This window comes from Plasmodium gonderi, assembly GCF_002157705.1.
Source record: "Plasmodium gonderi DNA, contig: Chr14, whole genome shotgun sequence".
NCBI classification, from domain to species: domain Eukaryota; phylum Apicomplexa; class Aconoidasida; order Haemosporida; family Plasmodiidae; genus Plasmodium; species Plasmodium gonderi.
This window is the reverse complement of record NW_021628939.1, coordinates 2,144,582-2,166,362: the sequence shown is the minus strand read 5'-3', so window position 1 is coordinate 2,166,362 and position 21,781 is coordinate 2,144,582. Positions and strand designations below refer to the sequence as shown.

Here is a 21,781-nt window from a genome sequence, read left to right as displayed (position 1 = left end):
TTTGCTGTCATCTGTTGTGCTTGCAATGATCCCAAAAACAAAGTACAGGTAGATAAAAAAGACAAGAAGAGGGTTACTAGGTCATTAGCTCAACTACAAAAGAAAAAAAAAAAAAAACCGCAACCTTATCTATGAAAGTCTTTACATATCTTTTATACATATAAATGCATAGTAAGTATAAACATATATGTTCACACACACATTATTCTTTCCACATCCCCCCCCCTCCCCCTCCTCCTCTTCAATCGGATGAAGCTGAAGAAATCCATATGGTTCTCAAGCATAGGCATTGAGATGCGTGATTTTGTCGACTACTGCAACGAAGAAAAGGATGAATCATTGATTGAAAAAAAAAAGAAAATTTTCGAAGAAATTGCAAAATTGGAGTGCCCCGTTATTCTGAAAGATAAGAATACGTAAACATTTCAAAAATTAAAAAGAAAGAAGAAAAAAAAAAAAAAATATTAACAATTTTGCAGCTTCTTATCCGATTTCAACATGTTTTCTGCCCCGTGATTTTTCGGTTTGTCTCTTTTTCGCACACCCACTTACTTCTGCACCTTTCCTCCTTTTCTCAATTTCAGCATCCTTGTCGAACCGGATGTAGCCCCCAAAAAAGTTGTCAACTCGGCCAAAAGGATGAGATACTTTTTCAACATATCGGAAGTTCATGTAGAAACAAAAATTTAATGTCTTTGCTCATTAATTTCTCATTCGTGTGTTAGAATTTCCCACTTTTCATTTCGAGTGTCATACTTTATGTATCACTTTTTTTTTCTTTTTTTTTTTCCGTGCCCCAGACATGCCGAGGTTGTTCCAAGAAGAACAAATGTAAGCGATTTTTGCAGGTAATCTCAAAATGAAGAAATTGTAAAATGTCAGACATTAAAAAAAAAAAAAAAAAATCCAATAAAATTATGAGAGAAAAGATAAAGTGCAGGAATCAGGGTATAAAAACAGTTCAAGCTCATGACTTAATGATATCTGATCCATCACCCATCACCCCATATCTTTCGTATCTTCCCGTGTTCAGAAATACGCAGGCGAACCCGATTTCTCTGACTTCACTCGAATAATGATAGGATTCTACAACGTAAATATGGAAATGATCCAAAGAGAGTTTCATATATGTCTAAAAATAACGCACTTTTTTTGATGTGCATCCATATGCTTAACAACCCCCAACCATAATTACCCTTTCCAGATATGCAAAGTCTACACAAGAAGAAACGAAACAGACAGAGCAGAGCTGCGACACATAGTGGAAAAGGTGAATCACTTCCACTTTGCACTGTTTTATATATATAATTACCTCCTGAAGCACAAGCATTTCAATTATAATGTTGTAAGGAAAGAAAGGCTAAATAATAATAATAAAAAAAAAAAAAAAAAAAAAAAAAAAAAAAAAAAAAAAAAAAAAAATGATAAAATGAAATTCACCTCCATTCAACACCATTTTCTCCTTCGCATAAGTGGGGGGCAGACATAAGAATGGTGTAAACGTATAATTTTTTTTTTTTTATTTTGTACGTGACATGCATCATCATGACCACCACCACCCGTAGGTTGAGGAAGGGAACAGAAGTGATATACTGAACTATTTGAAGTCAAGAAGGAGAAACTTGCTACTACTAAAAAATCAAAGAAAGCAAGAAAAAATTATGAACATTCCAAGGGAATACTGCGATGTGATTATCCCAACAGACAAGGCTAAAATGAAAAAGAGACAGAGGAATGTCTTTGAAAAATTGCATAAATTTCGGGTAAAGTTCTAACCACTGATATGGGTTTTTTTTTTTTTTTTTTGGTTATTCTTTCTTTTTTTTTTCCGTGTTTGTGTGTGTTGCCATTCATTCCATTAGATCACTTGTCTATGTTGCCTCCCTAACACCACTTCTTTATATCTCATTTCTTAGAAAAAAACTGAAATCGCACAGGATGATGAAAAGTTCATATGGGTGGAAGAACAGGAAGAAGAAGGTGACTAATATATATGCATATACATATACATATATATATATGAGAATATGCGTTTGTGCATTTTTTTTTTTTTTTTCCAAATGAAACCGCACTGAAGCATCCATTATTTATATGCTTTCAAAAAAAAAAAAAAAAAAATGCATCTTTTATTAACTCTGTCGTCCCATTTCTAGACGAGCAGGGAAATCCAAGCGATGAAGATTATGAAAAACAGGTTCACACACATTTAACAAATAAGAATGAGATGATGAAGATGACCGATGAAGACAATTGTCTAATCGAAATACAAAATGAAAATAAGCATATGCCATCATTTCGTTTTCAATATATATTAAAAACAGAGAAAGATCATATATCGAACGAGGTTCGAAATTATAACAAGATATACAATAAGTACACCAGGTGAGTTTATTTTTTATTTTATTTTTTTTTCTTTAATCTCCCCATGCAAAGTAAGGAGCATAAACCTGATCCTGTTTTCGTGTCCATCTCGTTCATTTTCTTTTTGTAATGTATGAACGGGAATAAAAAAAATAAAAAAATAAGGAATCCGAACAGGTTGATTGGATGGATGGATATGTGGACTCAGTTTTTGTTGCAAAATTGCATATCTGGTTCTCGCTTAAGTCACGACATGGTAGTGATGATTATGATAATGATGGAGGAGAAGATGCTTTTTCTTTCTGTGATATATTTTCTCATTTTTTCTGATATATTTTTTCTTTTTTTTTTGCGGATATATTTTAGCTTGCTGGAAAAAGGAGTGTTTATCAATTTGGACGATATAAACGTGGATGAGGACATAGTCAAGGTATTTCCCATGGCTACTTTCATGTGAATATTTTGCATCTCGCTCTCCATTACTGATTTTAGTCTATATAATATACTTCTCACCATGCTCATTTTCTATGCCTCTTTTGCCTTAATTTTACTCCTTCAGTCTGAAAATGTTCTTTTCAAAATTCCTGATATCGTCGGAGGATATACATTCATAAACTATATTGAGGATCAGCCTAACAATTATATATTTCCTATTAATGAAAATGTAAGGATAAAATTTGTGTTTTTTTTTTTTTTTTTTTTTTTTTTGAAAAGCAAGTGAACAGAATTACACGAATGTACACGAGTATACACAGGATGTAATACACTGCCATCGCACATCGCACATCGCACATCGCACATCGCACATCGCACATCGCACATCGCACATCGCACATCACACATCGCACATCGCACATCGCACATCGCACATCGCACATCGCTCATCACTCATCACTCATCACTCATCGCCAACTGGTTATGCATTCCCACAAGTACGGGGTAGAATTACACGCTCATATACCACTACACTTTTTCTTTTTTCTTTTTTCAATTTCCAGCTTTACAAGGGAATTCAAGTGTACAAGAAGGAGGAAATAAATTTGGGGAACTTCTGGAATGATATAGAAAACGAGTCCTTACGAATTCGAAAAATTGGGTTCTATAACCCTTTTAATATAAAACAGGTTCAGAAAAAAAAAAAAAAAAAAAAAGTTATCAAAGTTTTCCAAAGTGCAGCATATTCAAGATATGTGCAACTCTATCCCATTACTAGGGACATTATTTACATATTCATTTTCTGCTTCGTCATATATACATATGTATGCATACATATATATGTGGATATATGTTTTTATCATTTCTTTTTTGAAGAATTTGGAGATAGAGAAACAGAAGAGGGAAAACCTCCCCCCTGGATCCCGAACTGTTCACAAAAAGCATGAGGTAATTAAATTAAGGAATAATCTCATATAAGAGGGGATGATGTAAAATGGAGAAATCATTCATAAATTAAGACAACTTTACTTTTTGTATAAATAGTTTTGTGTAAACAGTTTTGTGTAAGCAATTTTGTGTAAGCAATTCTGTGTAAGCAATTCTGTGTAAGCAATTCTGTGTAAGCAATTCTGTGTAAGCAATTCTGTGTAAGCAATTCTGTGTAAGCAATTTTGTGTAAGCAATTTTGTGTAAGCAATTTTGAGGACAACTTTACTTTTTTTTTTCTTTTTATAATTTCCTCATCCGCCCTTTTTCTACTTCATAGGAAATCACCGAATTGGAAGATGTTATAAAAAAAAAAAAAAAAAAAAAAATTTCAAAAATGAAATTCATTTGTCTCTTTCATTTTCCACCATCTTCTCCATCCTCACGAGTGCTTATCCAAATTCTTTTATTCAGGACCTGTCAAGCTTTCAAGAATACGTGCACAATAAGAAACGACAAGATGGGAAATGGCAGATCAGGGAGAGGAGACGCATGAAGATAGAATCCGATTCATTGTATTCTACATCTGCCAATATGGATAGAACAAACTGTGAGCATTTGAATGATGAAAAAGATGAAGATGCTCGATTTGCTTATTTTAAGGTACTTACTAGGAAAAAAGACATTTTCAAAAAAAAAAAAAAAAAAATGTTTTTTTCTTCATCTCGTAGATATATATATATATATATATATATATATAACAATCCAAATTGATGGGTTGTACATATGTCAGTATTGTTTGACAACTGACGAGTGTGTAACATATACAAAAACTATGGGAATCAGGATATTATATCTTATAAGAACACGAATAAATTTTGTTTTCTTTAGAAACTAAGAAACGAGGAACCTCATTTGGATCAACATATAGAAGTGAAGGAAGAATTCAACAGTATTTACAATGACACGTATAATGGTATGTATATAAAAAGACAAAAATAAGCCTATCGTATTACGTTACATATGTTTGTACAGATTATCAGCTGGTTGTGTATCATTTCAGAAGTTTATGCTTCTCATCTTCGCATGCTTCTCATCTTCTCATCTTCGCATGCCTCTCATCTTCTCATCTTCGCATGCCTCTCATCTTCTCATCTTCGCATGCCTCTCATCTTCTCATCTTCGCATGCCTCTCATCTTCTCATTCTTCCCATGCTTCTTCACCATTTCATTTCTGCATTTCAGACAAAGGAGAATCCAACAGGTCTTATCTGCACACGTACCATATAAGGAGAAAACTGAGTGATGATGAAAAAGGTACATGCTAGAATAATAAACTCAGTCCCGCGAAGAGGGACCGTTGCATGAATTTACAGCCACTGCATGCGCACACACACACACACACACACACACACACACACACATATATATATATATATATATATATATATGTACAGAGTTACACATTCACGTATTTTTTTTTTTTTTTTTTTCACTTTTGTAAGCCATTCAAGGGATCACGATGCATGAAATCAAAGCTGAAAAAAGCAATCTCATTCAAAGTGATAGGAAGGAGTTGAAGGTAAGTGGGTGATACAAAAAGGAAAAAACTTGCTTCTTTCCCCCCCAACCCTAGGAAGATGATCATATATTTGACGTATTTAATTCACCATTACTATATCTATATAGTGAAAAACTACCATATATATATAAAACTTTGAACCCATTACTACACTTTTTTTTACATATTCATATAACACTATAACCCAATCTTCTCCCATCCACCCTCTCATGCCACACAGGATCAATCTTTTTACATATGCAAGAATGTGAAATTCCCTGAGTTAAACCAAGAAGAAGACTTTGGAAAATCGGAAAATCATAGAAAATTCCTTAACGATCAGCTTAAGCAGTATATTCGTCCATCTGTTCAGGTTGGCATGAATACATTCAACATAAAAATATTGTGTGTGAGATATAAATTCATCTATATATGTATCACTTCATCATTTTGCTTCATCTGTTCGTATATCGTTGGAATATGTGAAGACGACAAAATTCATTGTGAAAGGGTGTGTGTGTGTGTGTGTGTGTGGGGAAGTTGCGAGATATAAGCAATTGAATTGTGTAATTCCTCACTTTTTTTTCTTTTTTTTCTTTTTTTTTTTTTTTTTTTTTTCCTTTCACAGAAACGGAATTCAAATACACCGGAGTTGACAGAAGAAACTATCGAAGCTCATTCATCGTCCAGAAAAGGGTAAGGAAAAGGGTGGGAGATGAAAAGCTGTTTGGCATGGCATTTCACCAGTTTGTAACTACTTCGCACCTGTTTTACACTCCTTTCAGTTCCTTTATTTTTTACTGTCTCTCATTCCTTTTTCCGTTTTTCCAGGTCTCAAAGTTTGCAAATCTTTTTAAAGAAAAAGAAAAAACATTTCAAAAGGGATGCAAATGCACGTGCAGATTAGGAATAATTTTTTTATTTTTTGGCCTTATAGTGTCTCCTTTTTAGTGCCACTTTTTTTTTTTTTTTTTTTGGGGGTGGGGGGTGGTGGTACCTTTCTACATTGGAGGAAATACTTGTGTATGCAAATGGAAGTGTTTGCATAGTCATATCAAACTGAATGTATTATGTACATCTATCTATGTATGTATGTACCAACTCAGTTAAGGAACATTTCTACCAATCTTTTTGAATATTTTCGAAAAATGTTTTATGCGAAAAGTCTTAGATAAAAAGGGGGTGGGGGGTAATGGTGGTCGTCGTTCAATGGAAGTAGACACAAACTCTCCTCCACAAGAGGAGAACATCATCTTCGTTTTTAATTTTAAGCATCACTGAATTGAACTAGTTAGGCATATAAAAAAATGGCTTTTAAAATATGCCAAAGTGAAGAAGGACTTAAAAATAGGTTCTCCTCAAATGATTCATGTTTCCACCTTTTTCCAAAAATAAGAAAAAAAAAAAAAAAAAAAAAAGGCAAGGTTATTAACAAAAAAATGATTTTTTTTTTTTTTTTTTTTTTTTTTTTTTTTTTTTTTGTTATTACTTCTCAAATGTGTAACACAAGTGCTAAAATGAGATACACTTTAGAACGATGCAAACAATGTGGAGAATGAAGTGTATTTCTAAAAATGAATATTTGTTAAAATGTCCAGATAAACTGAATACAAAAGTGTGTTGCTCTTATGCTCCTTGAATATGCACGTATTCCTGTGTTGCATAGAGCCAGGAAAATTGAAAAATAGTATTTCTTTTTACTTTGTTTTGTTTTACTTTGTTTTGTTTTGCTTTGCTTTACTTTGTTTTGTTTTACTTTGCTTTGCTTTACTTTGTTTTGCCTTGCCTTGCTTTGTTTTATTTTTTTTTTAAAGCTACACTTTTTGTGTGCCTTGGGCCGTTTTAACTAAATATGTGCGACAAAAATTGCTTCGTAAATTTTAAGCAGAAAAATTGTATTAGATATTTTTGAACAATTAAATGTATTCATCTTATAAGGTAGTTTTTCTGTTTTTCCTTTTTTTTTTTTTTTTTTTTTTAAAAAACAATATTGTAAGTTTTTTATTTTTCCTTTTTACTGCCCAGCTTTTTTTTTTCTTTTTTTTTTTTTTTTTTTTTTTTTTCCCCTTTCTTTTCCTTTCATTCTCCAATTAAAAAAAAAGTAATAAAATAAAAATATATAACAAAAATAGGTAACAAAAGTAGGTAACAAAAATAGGTAACAAAAGTAGGTAACAAAAATAGGTAACAAAAGTAGGTAACAAAAATAGGTAACAAAAATAGGTAACAAAAATAAGTAACAAAAATAAATAACAAAAATAAGTAACAAAAATAAATAACAAAAATAATAAAATAATAGAATAATAAAATAAAATAATAAAATAATGAAGTAACAAAAATAACAAAAATTACTTCGGCTTGTTGAAAATTCAAAAATGATCTAATGAAACAAAAACAAAAACAATACGCTTCTGCGTAATTAATTATACATATACAAGGGAATATAAATACAATATTACCTACACAATGTTAATACACACCCAATGTAACAATAATACCTTTGCTGTGGAAGAAGAAATTTGGCTGTAATTTATTGAAAACAGAAAAACAAGAGGGTGGGAGGGAATACATAAAATAAGCGTCATATATGGTGGTTCAATAAACTTTGTCATCACGTTCATACAAAATCAACCAAATATTTCAATTTTGGGGAATAACACCCCATGTGATATAGATGTTACCTTCCCGTGCGTGTATACAACTTTGGCTCAGGAGGAAGCATATGGATGTTTTTTGTTAATCTTTTTTTTCCGTTTGAAGTACCCATTTTTTTTACTCTTTTACGTCCCACAATTACGTGCCAAGTCCCACTTTGCTTCCTACACCCCACTTTGCTTCCTACATCCCACTTTGCTTAATCGCATGGCTACCTCTTTTTTTCGTTTTCCCTCCCATCTGTCGCAAAAATGTACACGGAAAAGATAAACCTTAACTCAGAGAATGAAAAAATCACAAGTCTGGATTTTCAGCCATGCACAAATGTAAACAGATTAGCCATATCAAGTTTGCACCAGATAAAAATTTACCACATTCCTGTACACGACAGGAGCTTGAAGAATAAAATAAACATTGAGCTTTTGTTCATAAGCAATGATCACAATTTAGTGTACATTAACACGATCAGGTGGAGTTTCAATGGTCAATTTTTGGCTAGCTGTGATAGTGGAGGAACCTTAGTGTGTTACGAATTGGACACGAATAAAAATATGAACAAAATTGATATAAAAAGTGATGTAAAAAGTGATGTAAAAAGTGATATAAGAAGTGATATAAAAAGCGATATAAAAAGTGATATAAAAAGTGATATAAAAAGTGATATAAAAAGTGATATAAAAAGTGATATAAAAAGTGATATAAAAAGTGATATAAAAATTGATATAAAAAACGATATAAAAAGTGATGGAGAAGAATTTAAAAATATCCAAAAAGACAGTGTCAACAAATCGATAGGACATATATGCACTTCGCTTAGTAGCAATAATAAGGAAGAATGGAAAATAACGAGATGTATAAAAATACATGAAAGTGGAGAAATTTTTGATTTTGCATGGTCACATGACAATGAACATGTTGTTTGTGGAGTGTCTAAAGGGATAGTTTACATTTTTAACTTAAAAAAGTCGTATATTTCACATAAACTTTTTGTTAAGGGAACAACAGAAAATATCAAAGGGGTTTCTTTTCATCCAACAAATAATTCAGTTATAGCACAAAGTAGTGACAATATTATGTGCTTGTGGAAAAAGAAAAATATTTATCCAGAACAGAATAATTTATTAGGTAGTACCTTGGGGAATAAAAAAAATTATGAACATGAAAATAATTTTTGCCAGCAGTACGATTGCACAAAGACACAAAATGATTTTCCTGCATTCCAAGGTGTAGCAAGAGAATATTTTGAATGCATGTATGAAGAAAATATGAACAAGAAATATAAAAATATCGACACACCAACCATTCGTCATATTTATTTTGATAGCTTTGGGAAATATGCTACTATTACACACATTCCAAATAATGGAAGAAATTGTGGCATACTGCTTAAGATTGATAACAATGAACGAATACATAAAAAAAGAATATTTCTTGATGGACATGGAAGTTGCATAAGAGTAGCTAAAATTGGGCAAAAGGTATTTGTTGATTTGAAAAAAAAAAAACTATACAGCTTGTATTGTCAATGTAGTGATAATGGAGTTATATCTTTATGGAAAATTTTTTTAAAAAGGGTGAAGATGTCAAGGCAAGGGAATACAAAAGGGGAAAGAAGTGGGGGAAGAAGAGAGGAAAAAAAAGGGATTGAAAATAGGCAGCTAGCCGAAATGAAAAAAAAATTTTTCGAAAATAGGCAGCTAGCTAAAATGGGAAAAAAAAAAAAAAAAAAAAAAATCAATAAATATGCAAAATGTTTTCTGATTATTCAGAATTTACTAGAAGAACAAACATGCGCTGTAGACCTAAGCTGGTCTGAAAAATTTGATCAACTAGTTATTGGTGCATCCAATGGATCAGTCTATATTATACAAATAAATGCTAATGCATTAAAATTAAAACCATTTTATCAAAATGTGCTTCTTGAAATTAATGAAATTACCGTGAAAATTAATAAAGAATATAATAGAGAAATTTCTGAACAAAATAATGTCAAAATTAAGCAAGTAAAGGACAAAGTAGAAAACAAAAAGCCAAAAAATAGAATAACTCCAAAAATAAAATATTTATATGATGAACATGGAAATATTATAGAAAATTCAAAGTCTCACGAAATAATCCACATTTTGCATTGCACAATTACCCCATTCAACAACTACAGTCACTTTTACAATGAAGATATGAAATGTCTTATTTTTTCCAATTTTGAAAAGAAAAAACAGCACCACCTAAATGACAAGCATAAGTATACCTGTATGAATAATACATTTGATTCTCTTGTGAATGCATTTGTATATGTAACTTTTAAGTCCATCGAATATATATTGAGAAAATTACGTCTATGTGAAATCTCAAGGAGGAGGAACTTTATTCTCCCGTCTACACATCCCCACTCTTGTGATTATCCGAAAAGAAATTCCATCATTCCGAATAGGAGTTCATATTTATTGAATCTAGAATCACCCTTGGAGGATGTTGCATCTAGACAATGCATAGGCAGGAGCTGTGGAAGCCATGCTGGTTATAGTGGAAGCCATGCTGGTTATAGTGGAAGCCATGCTGGTTATAGTGGAAGCCCTGTTTGTGATAGTGGGAGCCCTGTTTGTGATAGTGGGAGCCCTGCTTGTGGTAGTAGTAACACTCATAATAACGATCGAAAGGGGGGAGACGGTCAAGATAGGGATCAAGATGAAGATAAAAATGATGAAGACAAACATGGAAAACATGATGAAGAGGAAGCAGACGAGGAGGAATCGGACGAGGAGGAATCGGACGAGGAGGAATCAAACGGGGAGGAATCAAACGGGGAAGAAGCAAATGAGGAAGAAGCAGATGGAGAGGAAGCAGATGGAGAGGAAGCAGATGGAAAGGAAGCAGATGGAGAGGAAGCAGATGGAAAGGAAGCAGATGGAAAGGAAGCAGATGGAAAGGAAGCAGATGGAAAGGAAGCAGATGGAAAGGAAGCAGATGATGGGGATGAAAACCCTAACCAAAGCAATAGCAGCTGCAACAATAGTCGCCCTAACAATTGTGCAGGCGAAGACCCAACGAAGGATAAGAATAGCAGTATGAGAAGTAGAAAGGGGGATACCATTAATAGCAATAAAAGAAGAAATAGTGAAGGCATAAAAACAAAGAAAAATTATAAAGAAAGAAAATGGAAAAAATCTTCGAAAAGTAGTCAAGAACTCTCCCAATATATAAGCAGCAATGAGAATTTCAATGTTGTAAACGCTGCATGTTTTAGTGATGGCATTGATCAAGGTAATCATAACAGCAACAGCATTAGAAAGAATAACAACAATTATAGTGCGAATGATAACAGTTATAGTAGTAATTATAAGAAGAAGAAAAGTAGCAGTAATGTTGGAAGTAATGTTGGAAGTAATGTTGGCAGCAACATTGGGAGTAAAATTGGAAACAACATTGGGAGTAAAATTGGAAGCAACATTGGGAGTAAAATTGGCAGCAATATTGGGAGTAATAAAGAGCGACGCACCTCCGTCCTGTCCTATGGAGGCAAGGATGGTAGCAGTAAAACAACACTACTGAATTCTCGGAACCCAGATGAATTTTTGGAAGACACAAATAAAAACATTGATGTAAAAATTTTAGATATTATAAGGAATAATTATAATAAAGAAAGTTATGCTAACACATCTATACCCTTTTTGCATGACGATATTTGTCAGCTACCTCGAATTGGGTATCCTGATGAAAATGATTGCTTAAAAAAATTTGAAGAAAGATCGAAGCACTTGATATGGCACGACGAGGGGGATGACGACGATGAAATTCAAGGGAGTATTATGAGTCTAGCAGATATGAAGAATAAAGAAGATGTAAAGAAAAAAAAAACAAAGAAGGCTGATCCTAGTACAAAAAGGGATACAAAGAAAAAAGGAGTCAAGGTAGATGGGGGTAAAAAAGTTACGAAAAAGGACCAAAAGGAAGGAGGCAAGGGGGAGAAAAAAAAAGTCAAAAAGGAGGTAGAAGCAGGGGCAGAAGCAGGGACAAAAGCAGGGATAGAAGCAGGGATAGCTGCAGGGACAGAAGCTGGGATAGAAGCAGGGATAGATGCAGGGACAGAAGCAGGGATAGAAGCTGGGATAGAAGCAGGGGTAGAAGCAGATGTAGAAACAATCGGTGAGCTAAAAATGGAATCAAATGAGGCAGAATCTATTTCATTGGAAAAGTTTCCAAAACATCAGAAGGATGATATCCCATGGGTAAAGTCAACTGAGAAGTCGAAGGGTAGTTTGTCAGAAGTGTCAAGAGAAGGAGAGAATCCTGAAAAGTTCAAAAAAGAGGCAAAAAAAGAGGCAAAAAAGGAGGCAAAAAAGGAGGCAAAAAAAGAGGCAAAAAGGGAAGCAAAAAAGGAGGCAAAAAGGGAAGCAAAAAAGGAGGCAAAAAAGGAGGCAAAAACTGAAGCAAAAAAGAAATCCAAAAAGGGGGAAAAAAACAAAAGCAAAAAGAAAAGTGAAGACAAGGAGAAAGAACAGATAGATAATGACAATTTTGAAAATAAGAAAAATAATCAAGATGATAAACCAAAGGAAGATGTAAAGAGGGATACAAATGAGGACATAAGGAGTAGCGAAAAAAATGAGTTAATAAAGGACCAGATGAAGAACACGAAGAAAGATCCCAGCAAAAAAAAAAAAAAAAAAACTAAAAAACGGAAAAATGGAAACGATTCTGATATGGAATGGGAGAATTTTAACCCACACGCTGAGTTCTCTCATCCGTTTGATTCCCGTGAGAACATGGAAGGAGGAGGAGCACAGCAGATGTCGAAAGGTGTATCTAAAAGAACAAAGGAAGATTTGGATTCAAATAACATAAAAAAAAAAGAAATTCAGAAAAAGAAAAATAAGAGCAATGAATTATACTCATCAAATGATATTATTAATGCCACAGATTTATTGAGATCAAATGAGGCAAAAAATAATTACACAGGTGAGAGTCTAGATGAATGTCCAAATCAGGATCTGACAATTGTTACATATAAACATGCACAAAAACTGGATAAGGAATCATGTTCACATGTGAAGATAGATTATTCAGTTGGAGATGACCAATGTTTAGAGGATAACCAGGATGAAAATGTTACAACATTGTGCAGAAAGAATAACAATACTGCAGAAGATGTTAACGGATACAATGCCAGTTATATTAGCAGCCCCAATGGAGGAGGCCACATTGATAACTCCTATGATGGATATGGAAATACATACAAGAAGAAAAAAAAAAAAATAAAGAATAAGAGAAACTCAGAACATGATGACTTGTTGTATGATTCTAATGAACATCATAAGAGGGAATTTCTTCCATGTAATAAAAAAGGAAAAATGGAAATGGTGATGAAGTCGAACATAATCCAAGATCAGAAAATAATGAATAATGTATTACTTTCAAAGAGACATTTAGAAAACATTCATTATGAGAAAGAAGATACATGGAAATTCAATATGGCAATTTCAGATTCGCTTGACGAAGCAGGGGAAGAGGGAACACACATTGGTAATAGGATGAATCGTTTGAGAGAGACGGACGAAATGGGTTCTGAGGGATTTGAATCAGATGCGTCCAAGGGACATGAAGAGGATAATGAAGCCATGGTGCACTCGGAAGAAAATGAAGATGATGAAGATGATGAAGATGATGAAGATGATGAAGATGATGAAGAAGATGAAGATGATGAAGATGATGAAGCAGATGAAGCAGACGAAGCAGACGAAGCAGACGAAGCAGACGAAGCGATGTATAACCACCGTGAAAGGGAATTCCAAGGGAATGGTGAAAATCCAGTTGTGATGGAGGAAAGTTATTGCTGGAGTGAAATAGAGAACGAGGAAGGTAAGGAAGAACAAATCCTTTACGCTGTAAAGGAAGAGAGATGTTATGATGAGTCAATTGGTGGAAACATGTTAAACATGAAAAACATTCAGAAGAAATATAAATTAAATAAAATGAACAAGAATCGAAAGAAGAGGAGGAAGCATAATATGAATGGCGATGTGCATCAGATTTTCAAGCGTAATAGTAACTCTGTTGGCACTGACTTCCACATTGTGAGAAATAGGGAGAATATGCACACTGTTCATGAAGGGTATAGGGCTAATGATATCTTGAATGGAAGGAACTACAGCAGTGGTGACAACAACCAAAGTAACAGCAGCTGTGATGACAACAACCAAAGCAACAGCAGCTGTGATGACATCAACCAAAGTAACAGCAGTGATAATGAGAGGAACGATTTTACACAGAGAAATGATCGTAGTTGCACAGATAAAGTTCATATTGAGAAATATAAGAATAAAATATTTTTTTTTGACAATCGAAGAAAAAACTGTTGCATCTGTTGCATGTATTGTGGAAGTAGTACTGACGATGCATTTGGAAATAATAATAGTAATAATGCTATGAAAAAAAGAAAATCTTTTTATTTATTGTGGGAAGATGAAGTTGTAGGAAAAATGATTAAACAAAATTTATTCGATAATTATCTTTTCATTATAAGTTTCAAAAATGAAAACTACATGTTGAATATTTTCCACATAGAAAGCAGACTCGTAGTTTATAACTTTCTTCTCCCATTAACAACTGATAAATGTGACATTTGTGTAATAAAATGTATTCACATTGGGATAGATGTATATACATATTTCTACATTCACGATAATAAGAAATGCATATACATATACCAGCTGCTAAATTATTCCAAGGTTTCTTTATTATACCATTTTGTTATTTCTGAATTGGATACAGAAGTGGAAAGCATAAGCATGAGCATCATTGAGAGATTAGATGGTTATAAAAATACACCAGGAGAAAGAAGGAAAAGAAAAAAACGTTTGCGAAAATTTGCCAACTATATTTTAGCGCAACATAGGAAGGATGAAAAGGGAGGTGGCAAAGAGGGAAATACAAAAAATGGGATCACTTCAAACGGTAGATGTAAAAATGGGATCACCTCAAATGGTAGATGGAAAAATGAAAAAAGATTGAAAGGCCTGCCAAAGGAAAGGAATGAAGAAAGGAAAAAAGAAAAAGATGTTAAAAAATTTATAAAAAATATTGTATTTTATGATAAATATGGTGAGGACAAAAATGATGGAAAATACCCATATTACAACCTTCCTGATGGTGAAGAAACCATGGAAGAGACCGTGGAAGAGGACGTGGAAGAGGACAGTCGCAAGAGGGGAAACCGGATGCAACCTCGCATGAAAGGGAAAAATGGAAAACAAGGTAAAGATTACAGGAAAAATAATGCAACACTTTGCAAATGGACAAATCAGGAAGAGAAAGAAAATCCAATAAGCATATGTGATATTGTGAATGTTATTAATAGTGACAACAGGGATAATATCCTAGCCAAAAGTATTACAAACGACTTGTTCAATAAACATAGTTTTGATATTTACAGAAGTAGTGAGAATAATGAGAGTGTGAAATATTCCTTAGAAGAGATGCACTGTAATGAAGAAATGGACACTGCAGAGAAGAGAAGGAAGAAGAGGAAGAAGCATTTTCCCGTAAGCACGAAATGTAGAAATGAAATGTCAATTTCATCATTGCCATTTCATTTTAACGGATTCGACATTTTGACTCGTTATCCAACTCATTCGATAGGAGATGGATCACTAATATATACAAAAAATAGAATGAAATCAATGATGCACACGTCTCAAAAGAAAAATAAAATAGATCAAGTTATTTGTAGTAATATATATGGTAATGATTTACTATATGATTTTATATACAGAAAAAGGGACTTTTTTTCATACAGTTATATGTGTATTTATATTTTTCTTAAGAATGGTATGATATTTTTGGTGAGGAGAAATTTAATGACCAATTCTGATCAAGGCGAGAAAAGGAAGTACATACAGGAAAAGAATCTCAGCACCCATTCAAGCATGATGTGCCCATTTGTATTTTCTTTAACTGAACATTTAAGTGAATATAATGGTCTAACCCTAGTATCTCGCATAGACAACATATATTACAGCAAATCCATCACCTGTGATGTGCATATAGAGGATGAGAACGAGCAATGCAGTACCCATAGGTTCCAAGATATTCGTAATACTCGCGATAGTCGCGACATGCACAGCCCCAACGTAATCCTCAGCAGAAATGTAAAAAGGTTTTCTGTCAAAAATGAACAAAATAGTATGAACACGTGTGATAATTTACACATAATTCAAAAAAAAGGGTTGAAAAACTTATATGCATTCAGAAACTTTTTCAACATTTATGATTTTGACGTAAAGCAGCTACTAACCAATGATAATACATTTCAAGAGATCATCCAACGGAAGAACATGAACGAGGAGAAGAAGAAGAAGAAGGAGACGAAGAAGGAGACGAAGAAGAAGGAGAAAAAGAAGAAAGAGACGAAGAAGGAGAAGATAATGAAGATGAAAGAAAAAATAAAAAAAAAAAAATTAAGGGAAAAAGGTGCGAAAGGAGGAGAACTGCATGGAATGCATTATGCAGATGCACGTAATGGAATCGGAACCCCCAAAACAAAATTTGGACTTTTCCCAAATAGAAATCTAACACACAAAAGACACTCCATTTTGAAGAGAAAAAATTGTCTTGTGAAACATAATGTACCAAAGAAAAGTATGATGAAAAAACATCTACACATACTGAGACGGAAAGAAAGATTAATGGGATCCAAGTTGATAAGTTCCAAAGTGGCACAAGGAGGAAGTGGAGGAGGAGAGATAAGTGGTAAATCCCAGCTTGACAAAAGGAATAGTGTCCATACTAATACCAATCTCTTTACAAATGACAATCCCAAGAAGGTGTACAATGAAGATTTTTCCTATAATCTGATAGAATTCCCAGATGAAAAAATTAGAGAATTGGAGTTGCATAACAGACATAGTTTCATGAGGAAAAATGTAAATGCTTATGTAAAGACCATAAAATTTTTGGAGACACAAATGAAATATAGCATTTTAATTATGAACAGAAATGTATTTTTAAAATATCTCTATACATATTTTAAACTTTTATTAGAATATCAAGATATTCAACGAATTCAACAAATCTTTCAATATTTTATGTACACAACTTTACATCATTCACAGATGTACCTGTCAGATTTTCATATCTTCCATGAAAACATAAATAAGCCATACTGGATCGACACCAATGCCTTATTATGCATGAATTTGCATTTTCTCTTTATAGTTCTTTTTTTGTATCACAATTTTTTACTCCCCATATATAAAATGGTTCAGAATAAGGATGAGCAGGAAAATCCATGCTTTCAACCATTTTTAGATTTTTTCAAAGAATCACAAAACTGTATCTTGCATATTCAGAGAATATTTAGGTACAATTTTCGACATATGGCATATTCTTGAAAGTTCAACTGACGTCAAAAAAAAAAAAAAAAAAAAAAAAGCAAGAGGAAGAGGAAACGAGGTTGCAATTGGGGCCAAATTTGTCGTCTACATCAGACCCCATGCTCTGGTACAGGCAGAGACAGACAAAGACTCACAGACACGATGTGCTTCCCCCTTTTTTTTTTTTTTCTTTCAACCCAGCATCCACCACTTTGAGTTATACACAGACATGTATGTATGTATGTATATATGCACATATATGTATACTTGTATTTTATTTTATTTTTTTTTTGTAATATCAGCGTTGATGTATGTTATTTCTTCTTTATAAAAAGTGTGAGGAAAAGCATTCCTTTATTTATAGTTTTTTTTTTTTTTTTTTTTTTTTTTTTTTAAACCGTTGCCCGTTTTTTCATCTCCTCAACGTATATAAGCAACATTTTTAAACCGTTGCCCAGTTTTTGCATCACCTCAACGTATATAAGCAACATAAATATATGAACGTACACACACACACAAAAAAAAAAAAAAAAAAAAAAAAAAAAAATAAAAAAAAAAAAAAAAAAAAAAAAAAAAAAAAAAAAAAGATGAATTAAATAAAAAATTTTTTGCAGAAGTGCAAAAAAAAAAAAAAAAAGGAAGACACACATATATAATATATGTATGACAATTTGCATTTCACAAATATTCAATGTCAACCTTATCATTATTACTTAGAATGTCATTTTCTGATGGAACTTTTTGTGTAAATGGATCATCATTAATCGACACTTTATACAACTCTAGTTTCTTTAAAAAGTTCGAGTGTATTTTCTGGACTTTCTCCGTATCAAGCATTAGTTCTTTGTGCTCATCCGGGGTCTTTTCCCAGATGTGAGGGTTCAGATATTCAAGTCCTATACAGCAGTGAGAAGCGGTAAGAAAAAAAAAAAAAAAAAAAAAAAAAAGTGATGTGAATTCAATCAATAACTAAAAGTACCGTGAGAACAATCGTCGAATGGAAAAACTCACAATTACACGCATCCGTTTGTGAATCTGCAAAAATTGTCATGTTGTTACGTTATGCCACTGGAGATATGGTGTAGTGATGTGTAGTGATGATGTATCCACGTAATGATGCAAGCATACTCTCTTAATCTGACACTACCACATTGGCATGTCCCTCACCTGGGGGAGGTTTGTAGTCCGGATATCCTGCCGATGTAGGGAGTTGGTTATGGGGAGAGGTGAACCTCCTTTCGAAGGAGGTATACTCATCTGTGTATTCTTTTATCGTACGTTCTGTTGGCTGATTAACTGTTATATCGTCAGTTGTTACACAACTGCCCTGTCGTAGTTTTTCCAAAGCTATCTCCATATTAATAAGTGCTCTTTTCATGATATGATTATCTACTTTTTTGTTCCATGAGAAAGTTTTGTCAATTCCAGTACCAAACATTAAAGCATTGTTTTGTTTATCATAAAATAATATTTTCGAATGTTCTTTTTTCAACCATATGCCTTTTAAAAATCTTGGTTGATAATTCTGTCTCTTAAGAAAATCATCTTGGGTAGCCAATGAATTGTTAAAAATGGTAAAGTCATAATTTTTTTCATCTTTAATTGCATAAGGTTCTTCAATAAATTCACCAGGGGGCAATGATATGTATACAAAATTGGACAAATAATCTTTAAAAAATATATGATCAAAGAATTGTAACGTGTTATCTATTAGTATAACATTTTTTTTTTTATGAATATTAGGATCTCTCATATCTTCATTTAAAACATCATATATATCATGAGACCAACTGCTGATACCTTTGTTTATTTCATTCCTTTTCTCTTCTGCTTTGATGTATGCAATTTTATTTCTTTGAACATTGCAGATATATTCTATGTAATCATTGTTGTAATCTACTATTTTTATTTTGTATTTTTTCATATTTTTCTTTCTATTTTCTTTATGTTTTAAAAGAATGGAACGAGGTGTGGTGGTATTTAATTCTGCTACCGTTACTCCGTTGCCTCCACATTTAGAATTTGTTTCTGCCAAGTTCTCTGGTTTAAATTCCTCCTTCGAAGGGGTCATCATCACATCACGAATGTCATTTTGTCTATCCCATTCTTCATACTCAACCTCCTGGTTTGTATATTTCAACTTAATGAAAGTGTCTAAAATGTCAAAATTTACTTTTTCATAATTTTCAAGTTTTTTCTCAGAGAGACTTTTATTTCCCATATATTCTGGTTTATCTTCTAGGGAGTAATTAGGGTTCAAATTCGAATCTAACTCATATTTGTAGTCCAAATTGGACTTCATTTTTGGTACGTACCCATCCGAATATTTTGCATGTGGAACCACTTCACGTACTTCGCAAAAAAAAATGCTATCGTAAAAACAGCACCTCATATAAGGATCTTTTTCTAGAAATTCACGAGCTTCTTCTTCATCTTTGCAATTGGCTATATTTAATTCTGCCAAGCATTTATCATTGTACTTTTCAAAATATTTGTCCGTTTCTATGTCATGAGCATCATCACTTGTAGCAGTACTCTCTTCCACATTATTAACATCCTGCTCTTCATTGGAGGTACCCTCGTCTATGTTCTCCTCCCCATAGTGCACCTTTCGTATTTCACAATCTGATCCAACCTCCACATCACTACATCGATCGAACATTCTCATCTCCTTGTCGAATTTGGAAAGGATGCTCTTAGTCTGATCTTCCGTTATTGGTAAATATTGGTTGGTAGTCAAAAAAAAATCCTTCAAACTATCTTTGGATGCTTTTTTCAAAACTCCCAATTTGAAAATCATATTCGATCTTACATAAAAGCGCATGTGTTTTTCATACAAGCCATTAATATCATTCAATTTATGCTTGTTGAAAAATTTGATAAATAGGTAATTTTTTTGCAAAAATAAATTGGGAAAAACTCCTATTAAAAAGTGATCATTATTACTTTCGTATGCATATAAATATAACTCTTCACATAAACCTAGTTTTACATACGGGTTGGACTTCATAAACATATCTGCATAATGTAAGTTTACTGAAGTAAAAAATAGCAAATTTCCAAATATATTGTCGTTTCTTTTTAAATTAAATAACATGAGTATTTTTGATGTATTTTGATATATTCTTGTGGACAATTTTACCCAAGATAAAAATTCCAAAACATATTTGTGACGTATATTTTTATTAAACATGTCATAAATTTTTTTATCCTCTTCATTCTCGTAATTATATTTTTTATCAAAAAATAGACATACGTATACTTTCCAATTAACTGGGACAGATGGATATTGTAAGTCTTCTTCTCTTATATTTCTTTCCAGATTTTCAATTTTATTGGCTTTGTAAACTCTTTTAAATTTTGTAAATGATCCATTATTATTATCATCATTATCATCATAATATATAGGTAAATGTTGATAATATTTATGTACATGTTCAGACTGAAAATCTTTATCTGTAAACCTTCTTCCGTAAGCGTAATATTTTTTTCTCTTTGTTTCTTCACTTAAGTCATCTTTATCAAATTTGATATCATCAGAATTATAGTCGTCTTCACTGCAATCTATCATTGAATCAAAGTAATTGTCTTTAATATCATTTTCTATACACCCACTTAAGCTTTCATGTAATTCTGGGTCTAATGGTTCCATTTTTTCATTTTCATCTTCGTTAAAAAGGAAATTTCTTTTATCTCTTTTTACCTGACCATGCATATTTTTACTAATAGAACTAGCTAAATTATGCCCAATAAAAAAGTTTTTTTTTTTTTTTTTTTTTTTTTTTTTCCCTAATTTAACTAGTAAGCTAGCTATTTTGTCTTTATCAAATTGATAACGAAAATGTTCCCTTTGTTTTATCCCACCACTTTGTCCGTTTTTTTCATAGAAACCAATATTGTGATTATTCTTTATTATTTCATAATCATTTTTCCTTAAGAAAGGGAACCCTGTGTTTCTTCTCCTTCGAACAGAGTAGTTGTAGCTGTTTTTTTCATTTAAATGGTTAAGCAGGTGATGTTCTCCCTTTTGATACACACCTACCATGTAAATCTCCATTTTCCAACTTTTTAAAAAAGCAAAGATCAGGAGGTATACGCACAACTTAGACATGTTCTTGCATTTTTGTCACTAAGGATAAGGGAAGACGAAGAAAATGGGGGACCTGTAATGAAAAGAGAAAAGAGGGGACTGATATATACCCATTCCTATTCACGTTAGTAGTGTTGTAAGTTTTTTTTCTCCTTTTCTCTGTTCCCACTTTTTGAAATGTTCCCTTCTATGGCATTTTAGCAAAAAAAAAAAAAAAAAAATTATATCAGATTGGGTTGTGCTAATGTGTATCAATTTTTCTTTTATTTTTCCATTTCTGTATTTTTCCATTTTTTTTTTTTTTTTTTTTTTTTTTTTTTTTTTTTTTTTTTTTTTTTTTTTTTTTTTTTTTTTTTTTTTTTGTCTCTCCCTAGGTCCATAAGC

General features: G+C 32.5%; 3 protein-coding genes across 3 annotated transcripts in view; 2 read left to right on the top strand and 1 right to left on the bottom strand.

Moving 5' to 3' along the window:
• The window catches only part of PGO_144630 (hypothetical protein, conserved), a gene marked incomplete at both ends in the record, with an annotated part of 6,395 nt that extends 204 nt beyond the window's left edge, over positions 1-6,191 (top strand). Inside the window, 21 exons of the mRNA XM_028690453.1 lie at positions 1-48; positions 256-416; positions 585-672; positions 801-848; positions 1,034-1,093; positions 1,205-1,345; positions 1,566-1,763; positions 1,917-1,980; positions 2,154-2,382; positions 2,728-2,791; positions 2,921-3,025; positions 3,360-3,485; positions 3,673-3,744; positions 4,064-4,084; positions 4,198-4,386; positions 4,615-4,699; positions 4,969-5,040; positions 5,229-5,305; positions 5,526-5,657; positions 5,913-5,980; positions 6,116-6,191. The exon at positions 1-48 is cut by the window's left edge and continues 204 nt beyond it. Coding sequence (XP_028546254.1) covers positions 1-48; positions 256-416; positions 585-672; positions 801-848; positions 1,034-1,093; positions 1,205-1,345; positions 1,566-1,763; positions 1,917-1,980; positions 2,154-2,382; positions 2,728-2,791; positions 2,921-3,025; positions 3,360-3,485; positions 3,673-3,744; positions 4,064-4,084; positions 4,198-4,386; positions 4,615-4,699; positions 4,969-5,040; positions 5,229-5,305; positions 5,526-5,657; positions 5,913-5,980; positions 6,116-6,191 — 2,124 coding nt within the window. The remainder of the gene's footprint in view (positions 49-255; positions 417-584; positions 673-800; positions 849-1,033; positions 1,094-1,204; positions 1,346-1,565; positions 1,764-1,916; positions 1,981-2,153; positions 2,383-2,727; positions 2,792-2,920; positions 3,026-3,359; positions 3,486-3,672; positions 3,745-4,063; positions 4,085-4,197; positions 4,387-4,614; positions 4,700-4,968; positions 5,041-5,228; positions 5,306-5,525; positions 5,658-5,912; positions 5,981-6,115) is intronic.
• Positions 6,192-8,190: 1,999 nt separating this feature from the next.
• On the top strand, positions 8,191-17,325 carry PGO_144620 (WD domain, G-beta repeat domain containing protein; the record flags this gene model as incomplete). Its single annotated transcript, XM_028690452.1, has 1 exon — positions 8,191-17,325. The coding sequence occupies one exon, from the start codon at positions 8,191-8,193 to the stop codon at positions 17,323-17,325; it is 9,135 nt and encodes a 3,044-aa protein (XP_028546253.1).
• Positions 17,326-17,985: 660 nt separating this feature from the next.
• PGO_144610 (hypothetical protein, conserved) lies at positions 17,986-21,418 on the bottom strand (the record flags this gene model as incomplete). The annotated part of the gene is made up of 2 exons (XM_028690451.1): positions 17,986-18,203; positions 18,475-21,418. 2 exons carry the CDS (start codon positions 21,416-21,418, stop codon positions 17,986-17,988), a joined length of 3,162 nt encoding a protein of 1,053 aa, XP_028546252.1.
• Between the last annotated feature and the right edge of the window lie 363 nt (positions 21,419-21,781).